The 23296-nt window shown below is 34.7% G+C and overlaps 3 protein-coding genes across 4 annotated transcripts; 2 read left to right on the forward strand and 1 right to left on the reverse strand.

Annotated features, from left to right (window-relative positions):
* Window positions 1-302: 302 nt before the first annotated feature.
* Window positions 303-6948, forward strand: LOC108992088 (uridine kinase-like protein 1, chloroplastic). Of its 2 annotated transcripts, none has more exons than XM_018966536.2 (14): window positions 303-583; window positions 1034-1125; window positions 1214-1283; window positions 1403-1521; window positions 1769-1865; window positions 3095-3174; window positions 3643-3837; window positions 4118-4201; window positions 4308-4368; window positions 5056-5116; window positions 5376-5469; window positions 5599-5671; window positions 6346-6428; window positions 6537-6948. In XM_018966536.2, the coding sequence occupies exons 1-14, from the start codon at window positions 382-384 to the stop codon at window positions 6681-6683; spliced, it is 1458 nt and encodes a 485-aa protein (XP_018822081.1). In that variant the 5' UTR covers window positions 303-381; the 3' UTR covers window positions 6684-6948. The 2 variants fall into 2 exon arrangements, with proteins under 2 accessions (XP_018822081.1, XP_035549968.1); XM_035694075.1 differs by having other exon boundaries at window positions 306-583; window positions 3694-3837; window positions 6537-6941.
* Window positions 6949-7730: 782 nt separating this feature from the next.
* On the forward strand, window positions 7731-13405 carry LOC108992084 (uncharacterized RNA methyltransferase pc1998). Its single transcript, XM_018966532.2, has 15 exons — window positions 7731-7984; window positions 8076-8190; window positions 8288-8399; window positions 8500-8544; window positions 8660-8727; window positions 8827-8881; window positions 8977-9056; window positions 9571-9654; window positions 9764-9877; window positions 10289-10407; window positions 10497-10614; window positions 11160-11293; window positions 11420-11579; window positions 11738-11817; window positions 13042-13405. Exons 1-15 carry the CDS (start codon window positions 7788-7790, stop codon window positions 13127-13129), a joined length of 1569 nt encoding a protein of 522 aa, XP_018822077.1. The 5' UTR covers window positions 7731-7787; the 3' UTR covers window positions 13130-13405.
* On the reverse strand, window positions 13378-17419 carry LOC108992083 (chloride channel protein CLC-b). Its single transcript, XM_018966531.2, has 6 exons — window positions 17066-17419; window positions 16753-16953; window positions 16461-16638; window positions 15307-15839; window positions 13870-15022; window positions 13378-13620 (listed from the first exon to the last, which is right to left on the reverse strand). Exons 1-6 carry the CDS (start codon window positions 17257-17259, stop codon window positions 13513-13515), a joined length of 2367 nt encoding a protein of 788 aa, XP_018822076.2. The 5' UTR covers window positions 17260-17419; the 3' UTR covers window positions 13378-13512.
* Between the last annotated feature and the right edge of the window lie 5877 nt (window positions 17420-23296).

Genomic DNA, 23296 nt, shown 5'->3' on the forward strand with positions numbered 1-23296 from the left:
AATTTATAAGAAAAAAATTAATTTTTTAATAATAAATTTTACTCTTTTTAAAAATAATTACGTGATATTTATGTATTTTATTATTGTAAGTAAAATTATTCTTAAATAAAAGAAATGGATGTAATATAATTTTGATAATATAATTAAACAAGGAGACCGTTGGAAATAATAAATATTATGGGACACCTAAAAAAAGAAAAAGGAAAGAAAAAAAGAAAAGAAAATCACAGAGTCTGATGTTTAAGTATATTCGGATCTATAATTTATTTTAAGTAAACAATAAAAAATTTGGCCTAAAAACAAAAAAACAAGTACAAGTAATGCGGCAAGAGTCCCGCGAAGGAACGGAACTGCGACTCCTGTACTCAGTTGAGAGCAACCATGCCGGAGGAAACGACTTCGATCGACTACGTTATGGAGGCGGCTTCCGGTCCCCACTTCTCCGGCCTCCGCCTCGACGGCCTCTTGTCCTCTCCACCGGCCTCTTCATCTTCTTCTCCTGCTCAAAGGTCCTCCGCCTCCGCTTCCGGTTTATCACCCCTAGCCGCCGATTCCAACTTCCCCAAACAGCCCTTCGTCATCGGTAACTAATTGAATCACATTTTGAAATAACTTTTTTTTACTCCAATAACTTCTTCGTCGATTTTCGGAAGTTTTTTTTACTTATGTTTTACTTTTGCTTACAGTTGGAAAGTTATTTTTTCAATATTAATCCAACTTTCAGCCTTCATTTTTTTCTTTCCCTTAGATCTTGGGATGGGCGAAGTATTCGAATATAAATGCTCGAGTTTGTAAAGGAATTTATCCGTAGCATTGTTCTTTGTGCTCTAGGGTTTATTACCTTCTCCCTCCATTTTTTTTTTTTGATTATTAATAAGAAACTTTATTCCCAAGAATGGGCAAAGCTCAAGTACACAGGATGTATACAAAGGAAACCTTCTCCCTCCATTCGTTTGTTTATTTTTTTCATTCTTATTCTTTTTCCTTTAATTTTCACTAAATTATTATTTATTGTTTTGGCAATTTTGGGTAGGGGTCTCGGGAGGTACAGCTTCGGGTAAGACCACAGTGTGTGACATGATCATCCAACAGCTCCATGATCACCGTGTGGTCCTTATCAACCAGGTTAGTGGCACGGCTTTCTGTTCTTCCATTTTCACTAGACCGTTATCTTATTGACTTTCAAGGTTTATTGGATATGGCAATGTTGTAGGATTCGTTTTACCGAGGTTTGACTCCTGAAGAATCTGAACGCGTGTATGAATATAACTTTGATCATCCTGGTAAACTTTGTGGTTACAAAATCTTTCATGTGGATTTATATTGTTTGGCGTTGTTTTTCTGTAGGGATCATTTTGAAAACAAGTTTTTGTTTAAAGAAAATATATTGATTGTTTTGCAGAGGCTTTTGACACTGAGCAGCTTCTGGATTGCATTCAGAAGCTCAAATCTGGGCAATCTTACCAAGTTCCAATTTATGACTTTAAGATTCATCGCCGTTGCTCAGATAGTTTCCGGCAGGTACTCCCTTGAAAGTGTTTTCTACCCATAGCTTTTACTTTTCAATTGTTGAGAGCTTGGAGAGTCAACATAGGCCCAACTGAAGGACCATCGGGTTTTAGGTTTATTATTAACCTTTAGAAAGATAGTGATAAGAGAGAGTGCTTACTTCTTCTAATACAACTCAAGTGTCCGCTAAGTTTTGTTAAACCACTCTTGATCTGTCAATAATTCTTTTGTTAAAAACTCAATCAAAATACTTTTTCAGGTAAATGCTTCTGATGTTATCATATTGGAGGGGATTCTGATTTTCCATGACCAACATGTTCGCAACATGATGAATATGAAGATTTTTGTTGACACAGGTTTGCCTCCTTTCATTTAATTTTCAATCATCACCATAATTGTTATCATCATAATTTCTTCTGCATACTCACAAGGTCATTTATGATTACTAATCGCTTCATATTATTATAGCTCTTAAGTTTCACTGGCTTTCTTGTTACAATGGCCCCTGCTATATTGTTATCAAAACCATGCATAGTTTTTTAAGAGAACTTTTTTCTCCCCCTCCTAATAAGTTATGGTATTCAGGGAACACTGGTGCTGATTGGGAAATTCATATACTGATTGTTTAAGGTGTCCAGTCACGGGTCTATTACTTTTCAGTGACTTTCTTGGGCTCAAAAGTCTTAAACATTGCTTTGATTCCATAATTCTGTCTTTGCTGAAGGAAGAACTTGTATCTATTGTAGATCTGATCATCTATTGTATCTACTGACCATAATTGCCCTGGGCTCAAAAGTCTTAAACAATGCTCCTGCATCACATTCATTATTAAATGAATTTTTTAATAACCCATGGTGCGCCTAATGGCATCAAATGAGAGCTAGTTGGAAATAATTTTTCAAAAATTGCCAACAAGCATGGGTCAGTCTGACCTCAGCTTGATGAATGGTACTGAAGTTTGAGCTTCAATAGAGTTCTCCTTATGCCTAGAAATTGAAGTTCAAAATCATTTTGATGGAGGTTCATCAAGCTTATGAGCAGGTAGAGCTTGATTCTCTAGATTACTCCAACTGACTGTCGTAAACCTAATTAGCTAAGCGGAGAGTGAAGCCCTATAAGGATGCTGCATTTTATCTTTAGGTTTTATATATAGCCATTATAAAATCACTAAATAAAATGTTGGTACTTATCATTGGCCATGATGAATCCGTGTGGTGGGCTGTTTTCACAGCACATGCACCAAAGAACCAAGGATATGGTAACAGCAGACTTTGTGAAGGGCCTGATCCCCAGCCTTTTACTAAGTAATTTCAAGGACATGCAACTTTGATTGCCTTTCAAAGTCTCCATTCGGACATGAAACACACAATGCAATATCACGGAAAAAATATGCTTAGGTCCCACATTAGAAGAATCTTAATTTGTTCTTTTAAATGAATGAGCCTCAGCTTGGATCATTTTCAGTTCTATGTTTCATATATTTTTAACTGGCAAATAGAGAACACATGTTATAATTTTATATTTTGTTGCATCTCTCTCTCTCAAATGCTTCATTATGTTTTTTTTGTTGAATAATTCCTTATAGATGCTGATGTGAGACTTGCTCGTAGAATTAGACGTGACACAGTTGAGCGGGGCAGGGACATAAACTCTGTTCTTGAACAGGTTAGTACTTCGATTAATTAATATGGTTCTATATAATTCCATTTTGCCAAAAACTTCCCTTGGGTTTTCATTACACATTCTTTATTTCAGCTTCATTATAATTTATTGGTTCCCTAATTGTATTAATGCACAATAGCTTTACTATCACAATTCAAAAGTGACATCTGCAGAATGCGCTGATATTTAACTTCCACTACATTTTCTCCTTGAGTTTGCAGCACCTTGACTAAAGCAATAGGCTACATACAATGGACAATGGTGCAACTCATTGATTAAGCTGTGTTATGTTTAATATTTCAATCCAGCTTCAACTCATTGTACTGTATGGTTCTGACATGTATTTACACTGATGCTGAATTAACTTTTTATTGTGAGCCTGTGAGATTTCGTTCATGTACTGTTGAAGTTTTCTCATCTTTGAAACTGCTGATGACATTATAATTTGCAAGAACTATGTTAATTGTGCAGTATGCAAAGTTTGTCAAGCCTGCTTTTGATGATTTTGTTCTCCCATCGAAGAAGTATGCTGATGTTATAATTCCTCGGGGAGGTGATAATCATGTCGCCATTGATTTGATTGTGCAACATATCCAGACAAAGCTTGGTCAGCACAACCTTTGTAAAATATATCCAAATGTGTATGTTATTCAGTCAACATTTCAGGTATATGTTTCTTTGATTGTATTTTTTATTTTTGTAACTTCATTGATAAAATTTTTCTTTACTGATCATAAAACAAAAACTTTTTCAAATTTTTTTTATGAAGAAAACAAAATTGGGGGGCCTTTCTCATGGATTATGACACATCAATGGATAAATTTAAACATTAAAATTACCTAAGAAGTTCTCCCCTACACACCACACTGCAATCTGATATGCAATTCAATTACTGTTTAATCGCTTCAGATCTGTACAGCCCTCATGTTTGTGATCCTCGTTGCAGATAAGAGGTATGCATACACTGATTCGAGACACGGACATATCGAAGCATGACTTTGTATTTTATTCAGATCGACTGATTCGTCTGGTACTTTCTCCTGCATGGCTAAGCTGAAGTCTGTTAATTGACATGGGTTCGGTGCCCGTGTTCTTATAAAAAATAAATGACCAATTTTGTTGACATTAAACTTCAGGTTGTGGAGCATGGCCTTGGCCATCTGCCATTCACTGAGAAGCAAGTAGTTACTCCAACAGGTGTGTTAACTCGTTGTTCAATTTATTTTGATCAATAAAAATTTGTTTACTGATTAAAAAAAAAAAAGAGATTTACTTATTAAAAAAAAAACCCAATAGTTTTAACCGGTAAGGCTCTTCTTAAAACAAATTATAAATTCATTGGAAGACACTAACAAGGAACAACTGAAGTACATATGTAGGCTATCTTGTTTGTTTCCTCGTCTTTATCAAATATCCTCTTTATGTTCTATTTGGTCAAGATGATTGGACAGTTAGGTTTTCTGTTTTATATCATCAATATCTTGCTATTTACTTGTATCTGAAAAAAAACCATCTATATCTTGCTATTCTTCATCCAATTGTTCTTTCATTTTTTATTTCATTTTCTTATGTGATAGTTATATAATGTGATGGGGAGATATATCATGTCAATAACTAAACTCGACAAGCTTTATGTGTGTATGCATTTATTCATTACCATTCTTGAGAACTTTTAATTCTTTAATGTTTTTATTTATTTTGAGCTGTGAGAACCTGTGTATGCTGGCATTTTTGTTCGTTTGAACGGCAGGAAGGCAAATCCTGTATAGATTTGGATGTTCTCATCTTACATAATTTAATTCCCTTTACTTGTAAAAAATGCAATTTATTCCCTTTAATTCAAACACTTAACATTGTCAGAATACTACTAATTTTCTATTTCAGGATCGGTATATACTGGGGTTGATTTTTGTAAAAAGTTGTGTGGTGTTTCCATCATTCGAAGGTGAGATTTGAATCAGGTATTGATTTTGGGAGTTTTCAGTTTCTGGTAATGAGGACTTCTTCATTTGGGAATTGGGACATGCTTTATGACCCAAGATTCCATCATATACTTTAAACATGAAGTTCAGACTCATCTTCCGGCATGTGGTTCCTAATTCTGTGCACATGATGTGCCTCATGGGCAATTCACCTTGTTGAATAGTATTTTTTCTTTCTGAAAAATAAGATGTTAAAAGAATTTTTTATTTGTTATTTAACAGTGGTGAAAGCATGGAAAACGCAATGCGTGCCTGCTGTAAGGGAATTAAAATTGGAAAAATTTTAATCCACCGTGATGGAGATAATGGAAAGCAGGTAAAAGTTGTTATTTTGTACAATAAGTTATTTGCTTGAGCTGGAGCTGAAGCTAGGGCTCTAGTTTCTATTCTTTGAGGATTGGACATAACTAATTTTAACAGTAGATTGCTGCCTTGCCTTAAGCAGCTTATATATGAGAAGCTTCCCAAGGATATATCTGAACGGCATGTCCTACTTCTAGATCCTGTTCTTGCCACAGGTAATCTTGTTTTATTCCATTCAAATCTATGTTCGTGTACATTTCTTGATTGCTGTCAATGGTTCATGGTGTAAGAATAGTCTGAGGGAAGTTCATTTCTTTGGATAAAGATGATTAATTGAATAGAAGATGGTGTATGAGAGAAAAGGAAAGGGAAGATCTCATAAATTTCAGTAGTAAAGTAAATAGCACCGCTTCCCATTAAGCTTGATCTATTACTCAGTCCGGTTTTCATCCATTGCTACAGCTTTGCTTTTTGTTCACTGCACATCCAGCTCTAGTTAAAATAATAGTTATTTTAAGCCGCACATCCTATGTCAAGCAGATTAGAGCTGTGTTTTTGTCATGCCAACTAGTGTCTTTGCTCGTTGTCTTTACCTGTGCAAAGTTCCATATCCGTTCTTATCAGCTTTTCCATATGCCATAGAGACTTCTTATGTAACGACATAACAGAGCTCTTAACCTGTCCTATGTAGTAATCGAACATGTGAGAAGTAGACACGTTACGTAAATAGTGAAGAGTTCAATACGATGCATTGCTTCATATCTAATATCTATTGGCTGTAGCTGTGGTAAATTAAAGATGAGCTGATCTTTATGGGGTAGTTCAATGTTTTTTATTGAAGCTAAGATTGCATGCTGATGATTAACAACCAATCTTACCGCCTTTCTAGGGAATTCTGCTAACCAAGCAATTGAACTACTCATACAGAAAGGTGTTCCAGAATCCCACATCATATTTCTAAACCTCATCTCTGTAAGTTTTGTTTGGTATTTTTGTCATTGCTTCAATGATTGCAAGCAAATATCTATTTCTTTACAATGTCTACGTACACTTACTTCAGTGCTCTGTTCTTAACTTCAGGCCCCTGAGGGAATCCATTGTGTTTGCAAGAGGTTCCCATCCTTGAAAATTGTCACCTCCGAGATTGATGTTGAGCTGAACGAAGAATTCCGGGTCATACCGGGCCTGGGTGAGTTTGGGGATCGTTACTTTGGTACTGACGATTGATCCTTGAGAGTTGGCATGTGAAGAATCGATTATTATGCGTTATTATGGGACAATATTTTTCTAGCTATTTTCATATATTTCTTCTGTTGCAAGTATTTTAGTAAGAATCTTCAACAGAGAATTAAGAAGATTTCAAGCATATCTTTTAACTAATGCATGAAGGTTTTTCTTTGTAATTACCCATATGGTGTATGTAATACTTAAATGATTGCTTGCCAAGTATTGTTGAGAATATGGATAAGAAACCAGAATATTTCAGATGGTTCTCCTTGATCGTTTTCCTACATTACCAAGGCATATTTGGCAAAACACGAGAATTTTCAAAATTTTTGGTAACTTCAATTGCAAACATCATTTAAAAAAAATAAATAAAGCACTTTTTAATTTTTAAATTTTAAATTTTTTATCTAATCAATATTCAAACTCAAAAATCAATATAATTTTTATAAACTTTAAAACAAAATATAAAAATCAATACTTTTACATATTTTAAAACAAAAAATAATATTAAAATCTATGTTCAAATTTTTATTTTATTTTATCAATTCATTTTTTCAAATTTCAATATAATTTTTATTTTAAAATATATTTTTATTCAATTGTTTTTCTTATTTTTTAAAATTTAATAAAATATATTCAATCAAATAGTTTTACTTACGGAACAAATTTTACAATATATTTTATAATACATGTTTTAAAATAAGAGTATTTTTATAAAATTATGATAGCCAAAGAATGTGCATTAATAACAATAACGACAAAGATAATTATTTTTATTAATGATAACATTAGTCATAATAATTATTACAAATTATAAAATTATTTTGAGCATAAGAATTTATATATGTATTTTAAATTGGATGCGATGAAATTTCTTTCAATTCATTTAAAAAATTATCACGTATTTTACTAATTAAGATATATTTATAAAAAAAACATTAAGTTTCTATTTATCGACCAATAGGAATGGTGATAATTAAAAATTAATTGAATATCATTTTATATACAATGAAATATTGCAGATATTTATTTCGATTTTCTATTATTATCCATTCCATTCCCGCCAGTCGCAGAGCAGCCAAAGCTCTGGACATCGCCGGACGAATGATGCGTCTGTCCCTTCTCTCGCCTCGACCACCCGTCCCTATCATCACCTGCCACGTTTCCCCCGGTTCACTGCGCACCCGCCTTCCCCCTCCGTCATCTTCACCACCACAACCACATCCATCTCTGCTTCAAAACCCTAACCAGACCGCTCTTCCTTCGCTAACCTGCGCCCTACAGTGTCCTCACTTCCAAACGTACGAACCCCGTCTTCCAAGTTAATACTTTTTTTAATAAGTCTCGACAGCTTAACTGCTATTTTATTTTGTAAAATGCTTGAATTTGCAGGTGCTCTGGCTGTACTCACGAGCTCAACCTCCACCGTCCAGTTATCGTCGAGGAGGCCACAGAGTTCTTCAAGACCGTCGGTGTCTCAGACTTCACATTTGATAGTTGTAGACTAGTAAATACCAGATAATTCCTCACCTTTTGTTTTTCAAAATTTATGCAAAAATCGTATGAATAATTTTCAATTCTTAGTGTTATGCTTTGGCTTGCAGTGGGAATGGCGGTGCCGCGCAAAACTGGCAGTTCGTGGCACGGTGGAAAGCCCTTTGATTGGGCTCTATCAGGAGGGTACTCATAATGTAGTGGACATTCCTGACTGTAAAGGTTCTAATTTTCAATTCCTTGCACAAAATCTCGGGTTTCGGTTTTGATGTTCAATTTTTTCAAAATTATATAGTTGGAGTTTAAAATATTCTTTGTGCAGCTCACCATCCAAATATTAATGCCGCTGTGGATCTGCTTAGACAAGGTCTATTCTTAAAAAGCTCAATTTTTTGATAAGTTTTAGTAATGTTTTTTTTATTTGCTGGGTATCGAATTGTTGATTTTGGTTGAAATTATTATCTTCTTGATAACAATTCCAGGTATTACTAAGATGAATGTTGAACCGTATGATGAGGATCTGGGGACCGGTGATTTGCGTTATATTCAGGTGACAAATACTACTAACAATAGCATGCATGGTAAATAATATTTATGGTTGTAGTTTGTGAAAAAAAATGGAAAATTAACTTATGGTGGGTGTGTGCAGATGGCTGTGACAACATACGACACATCTCTTCCAGCCTCTGAAAGATATAGAAATGGTATTATCTGAATGCGTTGTAATAATACTTTGAGCTTTGAGCTTTTTACACTGACCAATTTAGGATTTAAATTAATGACTTATAAGTTTTTCTAGGGAAAGTACAGGTTGCTCTAGTTTGGAATTCCAGAAATGAGAATTCCCCCAGTTCAAACAAACTTAATGCCTTGGCCACTGTAAGCTTGCTGCCCCCCTTTTTTGTTTGTGTTTCGTTTTTTGTAATGTTGTCAGATGCTTTTTTAAATGTAATTTTAATGATCAATATCTTAAATAGTGTCCCACTAAAGGACAAATTTTTGCTAAAGATGGATTTCCAATGTGCACCACACCATTCTAATAAATTCAAAATTAGGTGTAATCACATGTATACTTCATGTGAACTTGGGCTATGCCTATTTCTATATCAATAAAATGTCTTCTTACTTATAAAAAAAATAAAAAAATGCAAAATTATCGGATTCGTTGGGTGCATGGGAGGCCATTGCAAATTAATGTGCCATAATCTGACAACTAATATGCTAATTTTGACACTAATTTGGATGGATGCTTGGCATTAAAAATCAATCTTCTTGAATTAAGATATTGGTTGCAGAAATTTTTTAGTTTAGGAGATAGTATAGCGACATCACAACACAGTTCAGGGTTTGATAACTTTTCAATAACCCTATTTTATTTATATAACTCGTGCAGTTTCTATGGCAAAAGGGTGGGCTGAAGAGCAATGCCCATTTAATTCATTCAGTGTGGGCTAACTTTCAGACATCGACTAATAACGTGAGTTGACAAGTGTGCATATGCAATATTGTTTGCATGGCTTACAGATTGTAGTATTGTCCAAAGATCAATATATCTGGAACTAAAAATGTGTTAACTGATGGTGCAGATAATTTTTGGGAATAGATGGAGACATCTTTTAGGAGAGAGAGACTTTTGGGAACGTGTTGGTGGAATCGATATTTCCTTGGCTCCATCCAGTTTTGGCCAAGCAAACACAAGGGTAGATTGACTTTCTAATCAAGCAAAGTTTTCTTACTTCTTGTTTGACGGTGCATGCTTATGTTCTATTTTATAGATAACTTTTTACTTGGAAGATTGATCTTTGGGATAAAAACAACATCAATTACTTGCAAAGATACAATGATTCCTAATAATCCTAGTTATTATTATGTTCGGGCTAGAAGGCATTAAGAAAATGAGCATTGGAATCTAGATACTGCCTCAGTTTGGGATGATCAAGTGTGTTGGTCCACTTTTGTTTTATTGCATCATGCAGGTCTAGCTTCAGTTTGTATTTTTTATTTTTAAATTACTAAAAGTAGATGTTTAAATAGAAAGATAGCTTAATTTTATCTTATGTGGACACAAATAATAATAATAATAATACCAAGTAAAATGCAAAATGTTTCAGGCTTTTGATGTCATGCTCCGTAAGTTACAGAAGTATGTACCTTTTGGTGCATCTGTTGCTGATTTATATGCTGGCGCTGGTGTAATTGGATTGTCTTTAGCTGCCACCAGAAAATGCAGGCAAGAACTATTATCTTCGTAAATGCCACAGGGTCCAGAGACTCTTTATGTTCAAAGTTTTCTTCATTGTACAAATCTTTGTTTTTTAGGTCTGTTAAATGCATTGAGATTAACAAAGAATCAAAGTTATCTTTTGAGAAGACAATTGACCGCCTATCAAACTCTGTGGATAGCAGCATCAGCTGGCATCATGCAGATGCTTCAAAGGTTTGTTCTTAACCCTTACGATTTGAATTTACCATCATATATGCCATAAAGTTCCCTTAGAATCTAACCCCCAAGGGTGGGCTCAAGTGGTAAAGGCCTTGGGCTTTGGGGGTATGCTCCCCCTAGGTCTAAGGTTCAAATCCCCTTGGGTGCAAACAATCTCTAGGGGCCATCGGACTGAGAGATTTTTCTCTTGAATTACCCAAGGTGCACTTGTGATAAACTCTTTGTCGAGGGCCTGTACACCCCCGGGATTAGCCAGGATGCTGTTCCTGGACACCCGGTGTCAATAAAAAAAAATAAAAAATTCCCTTAGAATATTTCTTATATTAGAAAAAGGTTCCCTCAGAATCTTGTAATGCAGTGACTAAATGTAATTCCACATATATGTAACATTTATGGTGGTAATGATTCTTTAACATGAGATTTATTGTATAAAACAGAAGAATGATTTGGTTCTTGTGTTATAATCCTTGGTGTTTAGCCTGTAATTTAGCTATGGAATGGTCCTGTACTAATTTGATAATGTACTTACAAGTCAACAGGAACCTCTTTCTTGGATGGTGGGGTCTGATGTAATTGTAGTCGATCCTCCTAGAAAGGGACTGGAAATGTCTCTTGTTGATGCATTACAGAATATACCAAAAGTGGAGCATAAAGCTAAGTCATCATTTGAAAGGTTCAACCACTTTGTAGTTTACTATAAAGACTTTTTATGTCGTAGCACCTGGCAAGTTTTTTTTTTTTCTTTTCTTTTTTTTTAGCACCTGGCAAGTTATTTAACACAGGATGACCTATATTTCAGCTCCAGTACACACACAAAGATCAGAGATGAAAAGAGACCATGGGTTTTACGTGCAAGGGAAGCTTCAGTTCAGATTGGAAGCAAAACAACTTCAGATGACGGTCAAGCACTGCCTGAAACCCTTATTTATATTAGTTGTGGATGGGAAAGCTTTAAAGAGGTGCTTTCTCATTTAAAGTGGTTGCTGCAAAATGCTATAGAAATATGTTATAGTCGACTTTATTTTTTACTTTTTACCTGTCTTTATCTGCCTTGATTTTTCTCGAGTTTGAGGAAGTGGACTAGTTTGGTAGCTAATTTTGCAGTAATTTTTAACAGGATTGCAAGTCATTGTTGGCTAGTAAGGTGTGGCATTTGGAAAAAGCCCATGGCTATAATTTCTTTCCTGGCACCCAGAGGTATTAATCCCTCTTTTGGTCTGTTGCTTTTCCTCTCCCAAAATTGTATGGGTCACTATCTGAGTTCATCATCTTGAATCTAACATTATATTACTTTATTAGGTCATAGTACAATCATATACCTTTGCATGACTCCAGGAACTGAACTTGTATTAGGCCTCATTTGGTTACATAGATGAGATGAGAAATTTGTGAATAGTAGTGAGATAATTTGTGAATAGTAATGAAATAGTTTGAGTTAAGATTTTTTGGGGGTTTTGGGAAAAGAGAAGAAAAAAGGTTGAATAAAAAATTATAAAGTTAAAAAAAGGGTTAGAATATAATTTTTTAATATACTTTCTGTTTTGGGATTTGAAAATTTTGAATTGTTTTTTGTGTTTTGTTTGGAAGTTTGGGAAAGTTATAATGATTTGATGAAAAAGTTGAAAATTTGAAATTGAAAAATGTTTGTGTTTGAATGATGTTTGGATGTTCAAATGTGATGAGATGGATGAAATGGTTTCAAAGGTTTGTGATACCAAACCAAGCCTTAGCCACACTTTGGAATTTAGTTAGAGGTTCAAAAGACAGTCTGCGTTGCAATTCACTGACCCTCTAGTGAAACTTAATTTCATTGCCATTATGATATTTGAATAAAAGCTTGTAATTGCTGTTAATGTTGAAGTACATAGATTACATTCTTGAGGTTGTGCCACTTATCTAGATAGAAGTCTCCAGGTCGTGTGCAAACATACACTAAGCTGCTTTAAGTTCTAAAGGAGGCTTGGCCCCTCAATTAAGGGAGCATTAAGGATGTAAGGAATTTGAACGTAAATTTTATTTTATAAATTGGCAAAAAAAGTGTAAAAATAAAATAGGAATCTTGAATTATAATCTTCTTCACTAATAAACTAATAAAAGTAAAGGATGGTGTCTTTGAGGGAAGAGGAAAGAATCGGAAATCCGGAACTTCTGTGGTTTACTGTTCTAATGTAGACAGAGTAATTCCTAGAAGAAATACATTGAATTGCCACAAGTATGTACTTGATATTCAAACATTGTTCTATATGGTACTTCGAATGTAGGATCCTACAAACTGCGTATCTAACTGAAATTGAAAAATGAATGCGTCATGGAATTTTCTTTTCTCTAATTTTTTAGGGAGAGGAGGTGCACAGGCGTGGTTTTTTTTTTTTTTTTTTCAGTCAATATGTCCATAACAATTGATTTTGGCTATGTTCCCAGCATTGAGGTTTTGGCCGTGTTCAAGAGGGGTCAAGGAGGAGGCCTCAAGAAAAAGAAACTGGGGAAGAAAAAGAAGAAACGTTTGTAAGGACCACTGAGGTATGGATTTAGCATGATGTTTCTTGAAAGTCCCATTGGACCAAGAGAAGTTGCACCTAAGAAGAGAAAGAAGATGGATGCACTATGCAATGTGGGAGATGGGTAAATTCCCAAAAAGGGAAGATTCACTATGCACTTGTCATAGTCCATTCCCCACCCCTGTATCCTTTCATTCAAAAGGGAAATCGTTGTTCATCAAAATAATGATATTTGTATAAAAGGATTGATTACATCAAATTCAAGAATCATAAATTTTGGAATTAATTGAAGGGAATGCATGAGGTGATTGGTAGCTTCAAGAAATCTGCTATTATCAATGGATAATGAAGACCCAGTAATATTTAAAAAAATAAAATAAAAAATGTAACAGACTCAGTTCTCCTTTTCTCCCTCCTTCGGCCTCGCCAAATGTGGAAAGGCGGTCAAAATGTTGTAGGGCCTCAAGTCCTGCCTGGTCAATATCCCTACCACCGGAGGCACCTATAATTAATTGGAGCACCAAAAATATCAGGTTAGTTTTTTAAATTCGGTAAACGACCATCTTGAATGCTCGTATGCAAGTTTCATTTTATTTTTTGGAAAGAAAAAATGTTGGGAATTAAATGAAGTTTGATGAGAGATGCTAAATTCGAAATAAAACAGACACATAAAGTGAGTATAGATAACATAAATCCTTTTATTTGACCTATGATTAAAGAATTTAAAAGAATCTTTTTGGGATGAACTCACCCCCTCTCCTGCAAACTTTGGCACAATGAGCAAATGGCGGAGTCCCATCTGCCTGAAAAGCACCAGGGCTTTTGCCACGGACATGCTCTCCATCACAGTAAAAGGCGTTGTATTGGTGAGAGGACGCAGATCGACGTACATCTCCATTTCCTCCCTCGACACAGCCACCTCCTCAATTTTTCCTAGCCTTTCAGCCAGTTCAACCGAGGTAAATTTCTCTCTCACTTCCCACTCTTCTGTTCTCCTTTTCTCGCTCAAGAACCACTTTTTCGTCAGAACTTGGAGAAGGTGAGCTCTTAGGATTATTCCATGTAGTTCTGTTGCCCCATTGCCTACTCCCACCTGTGCCACCACGCCCTCATCTACAACTGGGAAACCGTTGTGTGTAGTATTTCTGAGGACATCCACAATACGAGCCACCTTTTCTACTCCACATAGGGTGACCACCGGTGGCTTGACGTCAGCAAGCTCCCCAACGGTGAGATTTCTCATAAATGGTTCTGGATTTGCATCCAAGAACGGCAGGCCTTTCAAGTGCAGTATAATTTCATAGATGCTTGGATTGAAACTGTCTCCAACAGTTTTGGCTATTAGGACGACAATCATTGTTATGGGTAGCAAAAGAAGGTTGTTGGTGAGTTCGAGGAATATCACACAAAGTGAAACAGTCATCCTCATTGAGCCAGCCATGAGCGAGGCTGCCCCAAGCACGGCAAAAAGTCCCTGATCAATATTTGTATAAGTCCCCATGGCAATACCTAGCAGACGGCCATAACCTGAGCCCATGAGGATGATTGGGAGGAAGAGTCCGGACGGCACGGCAATGCCAAAGGTAAACAGTCCTAAGATACAGTAGAGTGCAAAGAAGATTAGAAGGGAGGGGATTTGATATTCTGTAGGAGTGTTCGTGGAGAAGATGTGTCGGACAGCATCATCATTGGTGGTAAGGAGTAGAGTGGCAAGGTCGTTGTAGTAACCGGCCGGGCAGTTAAATTGCTTGAAGTTGCCGGAGCGTCCATTGGTGGGGCATTCCGTTTCTGAAAGGGAGGAGTCACAAGGCTGGCATTTGGCTAGAAAAGGGAGACCATATTGGCACGCTGAGGTGAAGACTGCGACAGTGACACTTAGAAGGAGCTTATGTAGTCGTCCCTTCCTGCAACAACACAGACAAAAACAGCCAATGTCAGTTTTAGCCAAGTCCTCATGACAGAAATAGTGTAGGTTCATAGTCTGACTCGATCAAGTTACTCCAATAAACTTGGGCCAGCCGAGTCTAGGGGTTGAATGTCGTGGTGTTGAGTTGAGTTGTCTCTAAAACTCACTTCAAGTTTATGGTTTGCATCAAACTGTGTGAACTTAGCTAGAGCATCGCTTTGGCTTTCTTCCGGGGTTTGGATAATAGTAACAAGAATGAGATTGGATATTTATTATGCTTACTGGTTGATGAAACTGTAGAGTCTGAGGACCTTGTGAAGTAAAAAGTTGTAAAGGCTTCCCAAAACTCCACCAATAATGCCGATCGCAACAACTGGGATGATATCCATCACATGATATGTAATAGTAACGTTGCTCACGTCGAACATAATTAGCCCACCTGTTCCGAAGAGTCCACATTCCCCAGAACTGCATATCTGAATAAAAGCCCTGAGCACCACCGCAACAACTGCCGTGCTGAAAAATGTTCTCCAGAGGAGGGCACTCCTCCACCACGTAGCAACCTCTTCTAGGGAAAACAGAACACCACCCACCGGAGCTCGGAAAGCTGCACAAACACCCGAGGAAGCACCACAGGTGATAAGATCACGGCGGTCTCTGTCGTTGTTGAAGTAGCGAAGCCAGCGCCATTTAAGCCGGTAATTACTAGGCCCTCCTTGGCCCAGTAAAGAAGCAATGCAGGCGCCAATGTGTACCAGGGGTCCTTCCTTTCCTAGATCTAGTCCAGCAGCGACTGCTCCAATGCTTCCAACTATCTACACCAGTGAATGGATTTCAGGCCGCATAGCCAATTATAAAGAGGCTTGAGAAAAAATAAATAACACACACACAAGTGGCATTTAGCATTGCTTTAGAAAAAAAAAATGGAATCTAACGTTGCTCATAACTCTCTGAACTGGATTCTGATAATGCACATTAGGTATATACATGTCGCTAGATCACCCGATAATACACACCTAACTCCTAAGGATTAGATGAATGTCACTGGATTCTTTTTGTTTCCCCCCAATCATGTGTCACAGGATCTAAGGATATTATTGCATCAAGTCCATCCTAATTCTTTCTTTAAATAAATGTTCTTCTCTCCCCTGAATAAATCCTATTAGTACCAGTCATTAGCTCTCCACAGATTTCCCAGATACAGATAGATTAATTCCCAGCCCCCTCCCTCTCTCAAATACAGAATTTCCTTGTCGATCAGGAATAGAATCCATGAAGATGATTTCTTATTGGAGATAAATCCCATTTGAAGAAACTTGTATTCTGGTAGTGATTCTTCCTCCCAAATCAGAATCCTTTGCCGTGGCACCTAATCCGCGATTTAAAAAACAAAAAAAAAACCATACAGGTTCCTGCATGTGGAAAAATCAACCCACCTTGACGATCAATGTTGCAGCGCCAAACATGTTGGGAGTGTCGACTCCATTAAGATAAGCTTTGATTTCGGGTATCCCTGGCCCCGCTGCGGTCGGCGCAAAACAGACGCACAGAACAGTAGCAAACAGAGTCAGAAGAAAATTAGCCGCAGTGAAAAAGATGAACCCCGTCAAATACCTGCACCAAATTCAAAATAGATCATACAATTTCAAGTGTATAAGTTACGGCATTGATCACAGAAGCTGTTACGGGTAGAAAATGAAATAGAAACGAGAAGAAATATCATCGAACCTTTTCTCCTGAATCAAGTGAAAAACGGCAAGAAGTTTGTAGCCAGCAATGTTCTCAACCGCAAGATTGATGAGGGTAGCAATCAAACCAGTAAGAAGTCCAACAAGGAATGCAAGCGTCCACTTCAAAAATATATACTGCAGCACTTGAACTTTGGATCTGCTTCTCCAGTCATGCTTGAATAGATCATTCTCATTGATCCTGCATCAAAGCCACTTGAGAATTTCATCTACATCAATGTTTCTTGGGGGAAGTAGCACGCACAAAAGATAGAAGGAAGAGACCAAAAGAAGACTGTTTTATTAGTTATTACTCATAGTCCAAGCTCTCTATATAGGAAACTTTGGCTCCAACCATAGCCAGTGGATTGGAGGAAAGAGTTCGGCTTCTCTTGAGGAGTGGCTGGTTTAGAGGGTTGCTTTCTGGATCTCTATCTTCTTCTGCTGCTTCTTCCATGTCGTGGATGGTTTTTGCATGATCTGCAACTTGGCTTGACTCTTCCTCCATTGGAGCAATTCAAGTAAATTGACACAAAGAAGCCTAGCTAGCTAGAAGCTCCAAAGTCGTTGGTGCTTTGATCAGGATTGGAACAAAGCGAGGTATCTTTTCTGTTCGCGGAAAATAGGATTGGGGTGGGAGCTCTACTTATGTTGCAACCTACATGGCCATACTTGTTTTGTCCGTACTAAATTATATTATATTATATTTTATAATTATTGAAAGACATTTTATTTTGTTTCTAATTCTGTATGAACATATATATGGCAGACTGATACATTGCTATGAACAACTCTATCATCATCGGTTAATGAGGCTTGGACTCTTGGCAATAAATGATTGACCATGTTTGGTCTTAAGTACTCTTTTTCATTTGCAATACCATTTCCGATCGATCCAAGCTTTCTTGAAATGTAATCTCCATTTTTTGTTTTTAACCATTTCACTGTTAAAAATTCTATGTGCAGTTACTTTTACGTACTCCATTAATATGATTAGTTACGTCATTTTTTTTTAATATAAAATAATTATTTTGACCAATTATATAAGTGGAATAAATAAAAAATACATAAAAGTGACTGTATGTAGCATAATTTCTTTACTATAGGAAACAATATTGCTCTCATCTCCATGCATCCATTCAGTAACAAGTTTTAAATTTTTTTTCAAAAAATTAAATTGATATTGATATCTAGAAATAATTAAACAAAATAACATAATTTATAAATAAAATTACTCTTTGATTTAGATGGACCCATAATAATATTAAGGAAATAAAACGATTATTTAGTGTCAAATTAAAGCAAATCACTGTCAAGAATCAAGATCTCCTTCCAATATATAAATATATATATATATATATATATATATATATATATATATATATATATACACACACCACACCAACTGATTGAGAACATATGAACATATCCAATAAAAAAACATAAATCATGCAGGCAATCATTTTCTTACATAATCCAGATCGATCGGGTATGATTGCCACATTTTCACGTGTTTTTGCTGTCTCGACTCTCGACTCTCAACTCTCAACTCTCAATCTTCTTTTTCTCTCTTTAACAGATAAGCACCAACCAGAAAACAGCTCAAGTAAATGACACGTGGATGACTACGATCATCGGAATGATCAGATTAACGGTGCAAATAAACCGGCCCTTGGGGTGTTCGAAACGCCCATCTTATCCACAGTTTTTATAGAGGCGTAATTAAAATATGATAATAAATGAAAATAATTATATGCTACAAGAAGCGGATTTCACAAAGGCATCAACATGCATGGGACCCCATCAGTGCTTCTTCTTGTTCAATCACAGTGACCATATAATTCCAAATCTGCCAATAAAAAAGTTGAAATATTCAATTTTTTTTCATTTTTTTATTATTATTTATCAATCAATGAGAGATGGCGTGTGGTGTTATGGGGCACGTGGCAAACATCAGCGCTTCATGATCGGCAGACTAGTGAATCACAATAGGCTTGTCCTTTTTTGCATGTGTTCTAAATCTCGTTAAAAAATAATTTGTAAAAATTTAGAATGACTTGCAAACTCTAAACTCATCTCCTTATGTCTATGCAACATTTTATTTGTAATGATCCATTCATCCATCCATATTTTGATTTAATTTTTGAAATAATATAATAATCAATAAGAACTCAAAACTATAATTAATTTTACAAAAGTATTACATCTACAAAGAAATTTTATACAACAAAAATTTACAAACTGGTTGTGACTTATATATACTTTAGATTTCTTTTACACTAAAAAAATTTACAATTTAATTGATCACATTAAATTACATTAATTTGTAAAATATTATCGTGTAAGATGTTTGCATATCATGTAGACCTAGTATTCTCTTAATTTGTTCAACATTTGTTTATTTATGTTTTATATTGCTATATTTTTAATCATATTTTTTAAATGTGAGATTAACCGTTTGAAAAAAAAAAAAAAACAGAACTTAAGCAACAAGAAGTTAATTTCAATTTAACCATTGAACAGGAAATTAATTGACTGATTGGACCATGGCTACGTAAGAAAACGAGGAGATAAACTTCAAAGCGATAGACATTGATGTTTCCTTACGTTATGTGACAACGAGTCCAATGGAGAACTAAATAATAGAAATATCAAACATGAGAAACCAATACGTCTATTTTCACATTGATTTATATATATTGTATTATATATATGGAATATGCTTAGTTGTCCGATGATGGTGCCCTCCTCCACTTGTACCGATTAGTGTATTTCGTTTTTTTTTTTTTTTAGCGTAAAAAAAACACACACAATGATTAAAAAACCCAAATGGCAAATAAAGTAATAGGTACAAGTAGGGCACCATCTTCGGTCCCCTGGCAACGACCTTTATATATCATATAGTAATATTAGAGAAAAGTCATTATAGCAGTACACACTTTGTACTCACTGCATCGCTACTTCTAATTGATTATTTTCAACACTTACTTGAGGAGATGTATGGTCTAGATGATGCCACATCATGTGTGCAAAACAGATACTCTCAATAATGACTTCTATCTATATTTATTCTATATCATAACATATGTAGGACACTTTTACTGCAATCGAGAGTTCCAATTGATACTGAATACCCATCACTGCATTAATTATATTTTTTTTTCTTTTAAACATTTTTTAACATCTTTAAATATTTTTAAAAATATACATAAATTCAATAATATTCAATTTCTTAATCATTAAAAAAAATTATTACAAATCATCTGTTGAAAAAGTATTTCCTTTTTATGTATGCTGAACCAAAGAATAAAAATAAAAAATAGCGCAACCATCTATAAAACTTAGTCTTAGTTTGTTTTCACATATAATATAAATTAAGATGAGATTAGTTGAGATTAAAATTAAAAATTAAATAAAATATTATTAGAATATATTTTTTTAATATTATTTTTATTTTAAAATTTAAAAAATATGAATTATTTATTTTATTTTATATAAAAATTTAAAATAATTATAATAATTAAATAAAATAATTATAAAAAAATGTGAAAACGAGACCTTAATAATTGAACAAGTGAAGAAGAAAACCAACCCAACTTCCATAACTTTAATTGGTCAATAAAGTCGGCTCCCTCCACCAAATCCCAGCAAACCCATGCCATTACAATCTTATCTCATTTTAATATTTAAATATTATTTAAATATAAATATTTTTAAATTTTAAGTTTTTTAAATTTTAAATTTGTTATCTAATTATTATTTAATCATTAAAACTTTTATAAACTTCTAAATAAAACACAAAAGTGACTAAACTTTTTCTAATAAAAAAAAAAATCATATAAAAAAATTATATTATAACCATCTTTTAACTTTATAAGTTTTTATTCAAATTTTTCTCTCTTCCCAAAATTCATAAAAATTTTAACTAAAATCATTTCTTTAGTATTCACAAATTATCTTACTATCATTCACATATTTTTCATATCAACTGTGTAACCAAACGGGCCTAAGTTCAACCTCTAGAGTACATCTAAAATATCATTCTTAATCTAAGAACATATGGTTTCATTATTTTTAATGTTACTACTATTCACATAATTCGAATTTCATCTCATTTCCAAACATCCCCTTAAGAGTACTCAGTATCAAAAGGGCAAGGCTACTCTGCCGTCCAGCATTTACCGTTGGACGTGCCGCCCAGTTTTTTTTTTTTTTTTTTTGCTTTTTTTCTTTTCACATTTTTTTAATATATTTTTATTTTTTAAAAATTAAAAAAATATATATCAATACACTTAAAATCACTTATTTAATCATTAAATAAAAAATAATAATAATAAACAAATAAAAAATGACCAACAGTCAAACCAAGTGGACAAAGAAGCTTTTCCCTTTGGACTAATTAGAGGATAAAAAAAAATAGATCAATATTCCGTCAAGGTCTTGTCACAATTGGAGAGAATCTTTTTCTATTAAAATTACTATGCACTTAAGGTGTGAATTGAAAACATTTTGTAAACGAGAAAGTTAATAACACTTGAGAACCCTCTTTCCCTTTAGAATCGTGGGATTTTTTTCAAATATGACATAAATCTCTTTTATAGTCTCTCAAAAATTAAAAAGTCATCCTTAATTTGCCTCCCTAAAATCTTTAAAACTACAAATTTTAACCTACTCTTACTACAAGAAAAAATATTTTTTACAACGCCGTAATTCATCGCAAAAAGTGGACAAAATCGCTATAGTTTATCTTTCCTGTCGATTTTTAGTTTGCTGTACATTCGTCAGAATTATAGAGTCACTTTTATTCATAATAAACGAAACCCAAAATTGAATATTCCAAATCTGCAAATAAAAATGGTGGAATATTCAATTTTTTTCATTTTTTTTATTATTTATCAATCAATGAGAGATTACGTGTGGTGTTATAGGGACACGTGGCAAACATCGTGATCCACAGACAAGTGAATCACAATAGGCTTTTCCTTTTTTGTATGTGTTCTAAATCTCGTTAAAAAAATAATGTGTAAAACTTTAGAATGACTTTCAAACACGAAACTTATATCTAAAATTACTCATCTCGTTATATCTCTGCAACATTTTATTTGTAATGATCCATTCATCCATCCATGTTTTGATTTAATTTTTGAAATAATATAATAATCAATAAGAACTCGAAACTATAATTAATTTTAAAGAAGTATTAGGTCAATAAAGAAATTTAATATATAGAAAAAAAAATTTACAAATTGGCTGTGACTTAATATATACTAATTTAGATTTATTTTATAATAAAAAAAATTACAATTTGATTGATCACATTAATTTGTAAAAATTTATGGTATAAGATGTTTGTATATCATGTAGACCAAGTATTCTCTTAATTTGATGAACATCTGTTTATTTATGTTTTATATTACAATATTTTTAATCATCTTTTTTAAATGTGAGATTAACCATTTAAATAAAAAAACAGAACTTAAGCAACAAGAATAGAAACATCGAACATGAGAAACCAATAGGTCTGTTTTCACATTGACTCTATGGAATATGCTTAGCTGCCCGATCGACGATGGTGCCCTCAGGCCACTTGTACCGATTAGTGTATTTTAGTGGTTTTTTTTTTTTTTTAATCATTCGTGAAAAGGACGCTGCTACGTCCACAGGTGATCGTCTACTGATCACTTTAAATATTTTTTTTATTTCTATTTTTACTATTTTTTAAAACTATTTAAATATTTTTTAAAAATAAAATAAAAATGACAGATTCATTTAAAAACAATTAGTGATTTAAGTAAAAAAAAATTAAATAAATTTCGGTAGAAAATTTTGATAAAAATTATATGTGGGCATAGTGTTTAACTTGTGAAAAGCACATAAAAATGATTAAAAAACCCAAATGGCAAATACACTATTAGGTACAAGTACGGCCGGCACCATCTTCGGTCCCCTGGCAGCGACCTATATATAGGACTGTTCATCTGGGCCGGATTTTTTCCCGGCCCGGTCCGGAACCCGGAAAACCGGGTTCCGGTTCCGGGTTTCGGTCCGGATCAAACTCGGGCCGAAACCCGGGTTTGAAAACCCGGACCAACCCGGTCCGGATACGGGTTTGAAACCCGGGTTACCGGTACCCGGATCTTTATTTATTTTTTATAAAAACCGGTATCAAAATGACGCGGTTTTGATACCGGTTATATTCATCTTCTCCCCCCCCTGGGGCGTCTCTCTCGCTCGCTCGCTCTCTCGTTACGCTGCGAAAACCCTAAACACCTTGAGCCCGTGACCCCGTGAGCGGTGACCCCGTGATCGTCCGCCGCTCGTCCTCGCCGCATCTCAGTCGCTGCATCTCGGTCACCGTCGACCTTTCCCTCTAGGGCATTGTTCACTTGTTTGGGTACTCTTTCTCTCTCTTTCTCTCTCTCTCTCTCTGTGTAACTATGATTCTATGCGTGAGGAATGGATGGGGTAATCACTTGGTTGAGTAGAGTACTGGGTTTGGTTTTAATTGTTAGGAGAATATCCAACTTGATTTTATTTGTTGGGTT

The sequence above is a fragment of the Juglans regia genome, chromosome 1 (genome assembly GCF_001411555.2).
Source record: "Juglans regia cultivar Chandler chromosome 1, Walnut 2.0, whole genome shotgun sequence".
Taxonomy (NCBI): domain Eukaryota; kingdom Viridiplantae; phylum Streptophyta; class Magnoliopsida; order Fagales; family Juglandaceae; genus Juglans; species Juglans regia.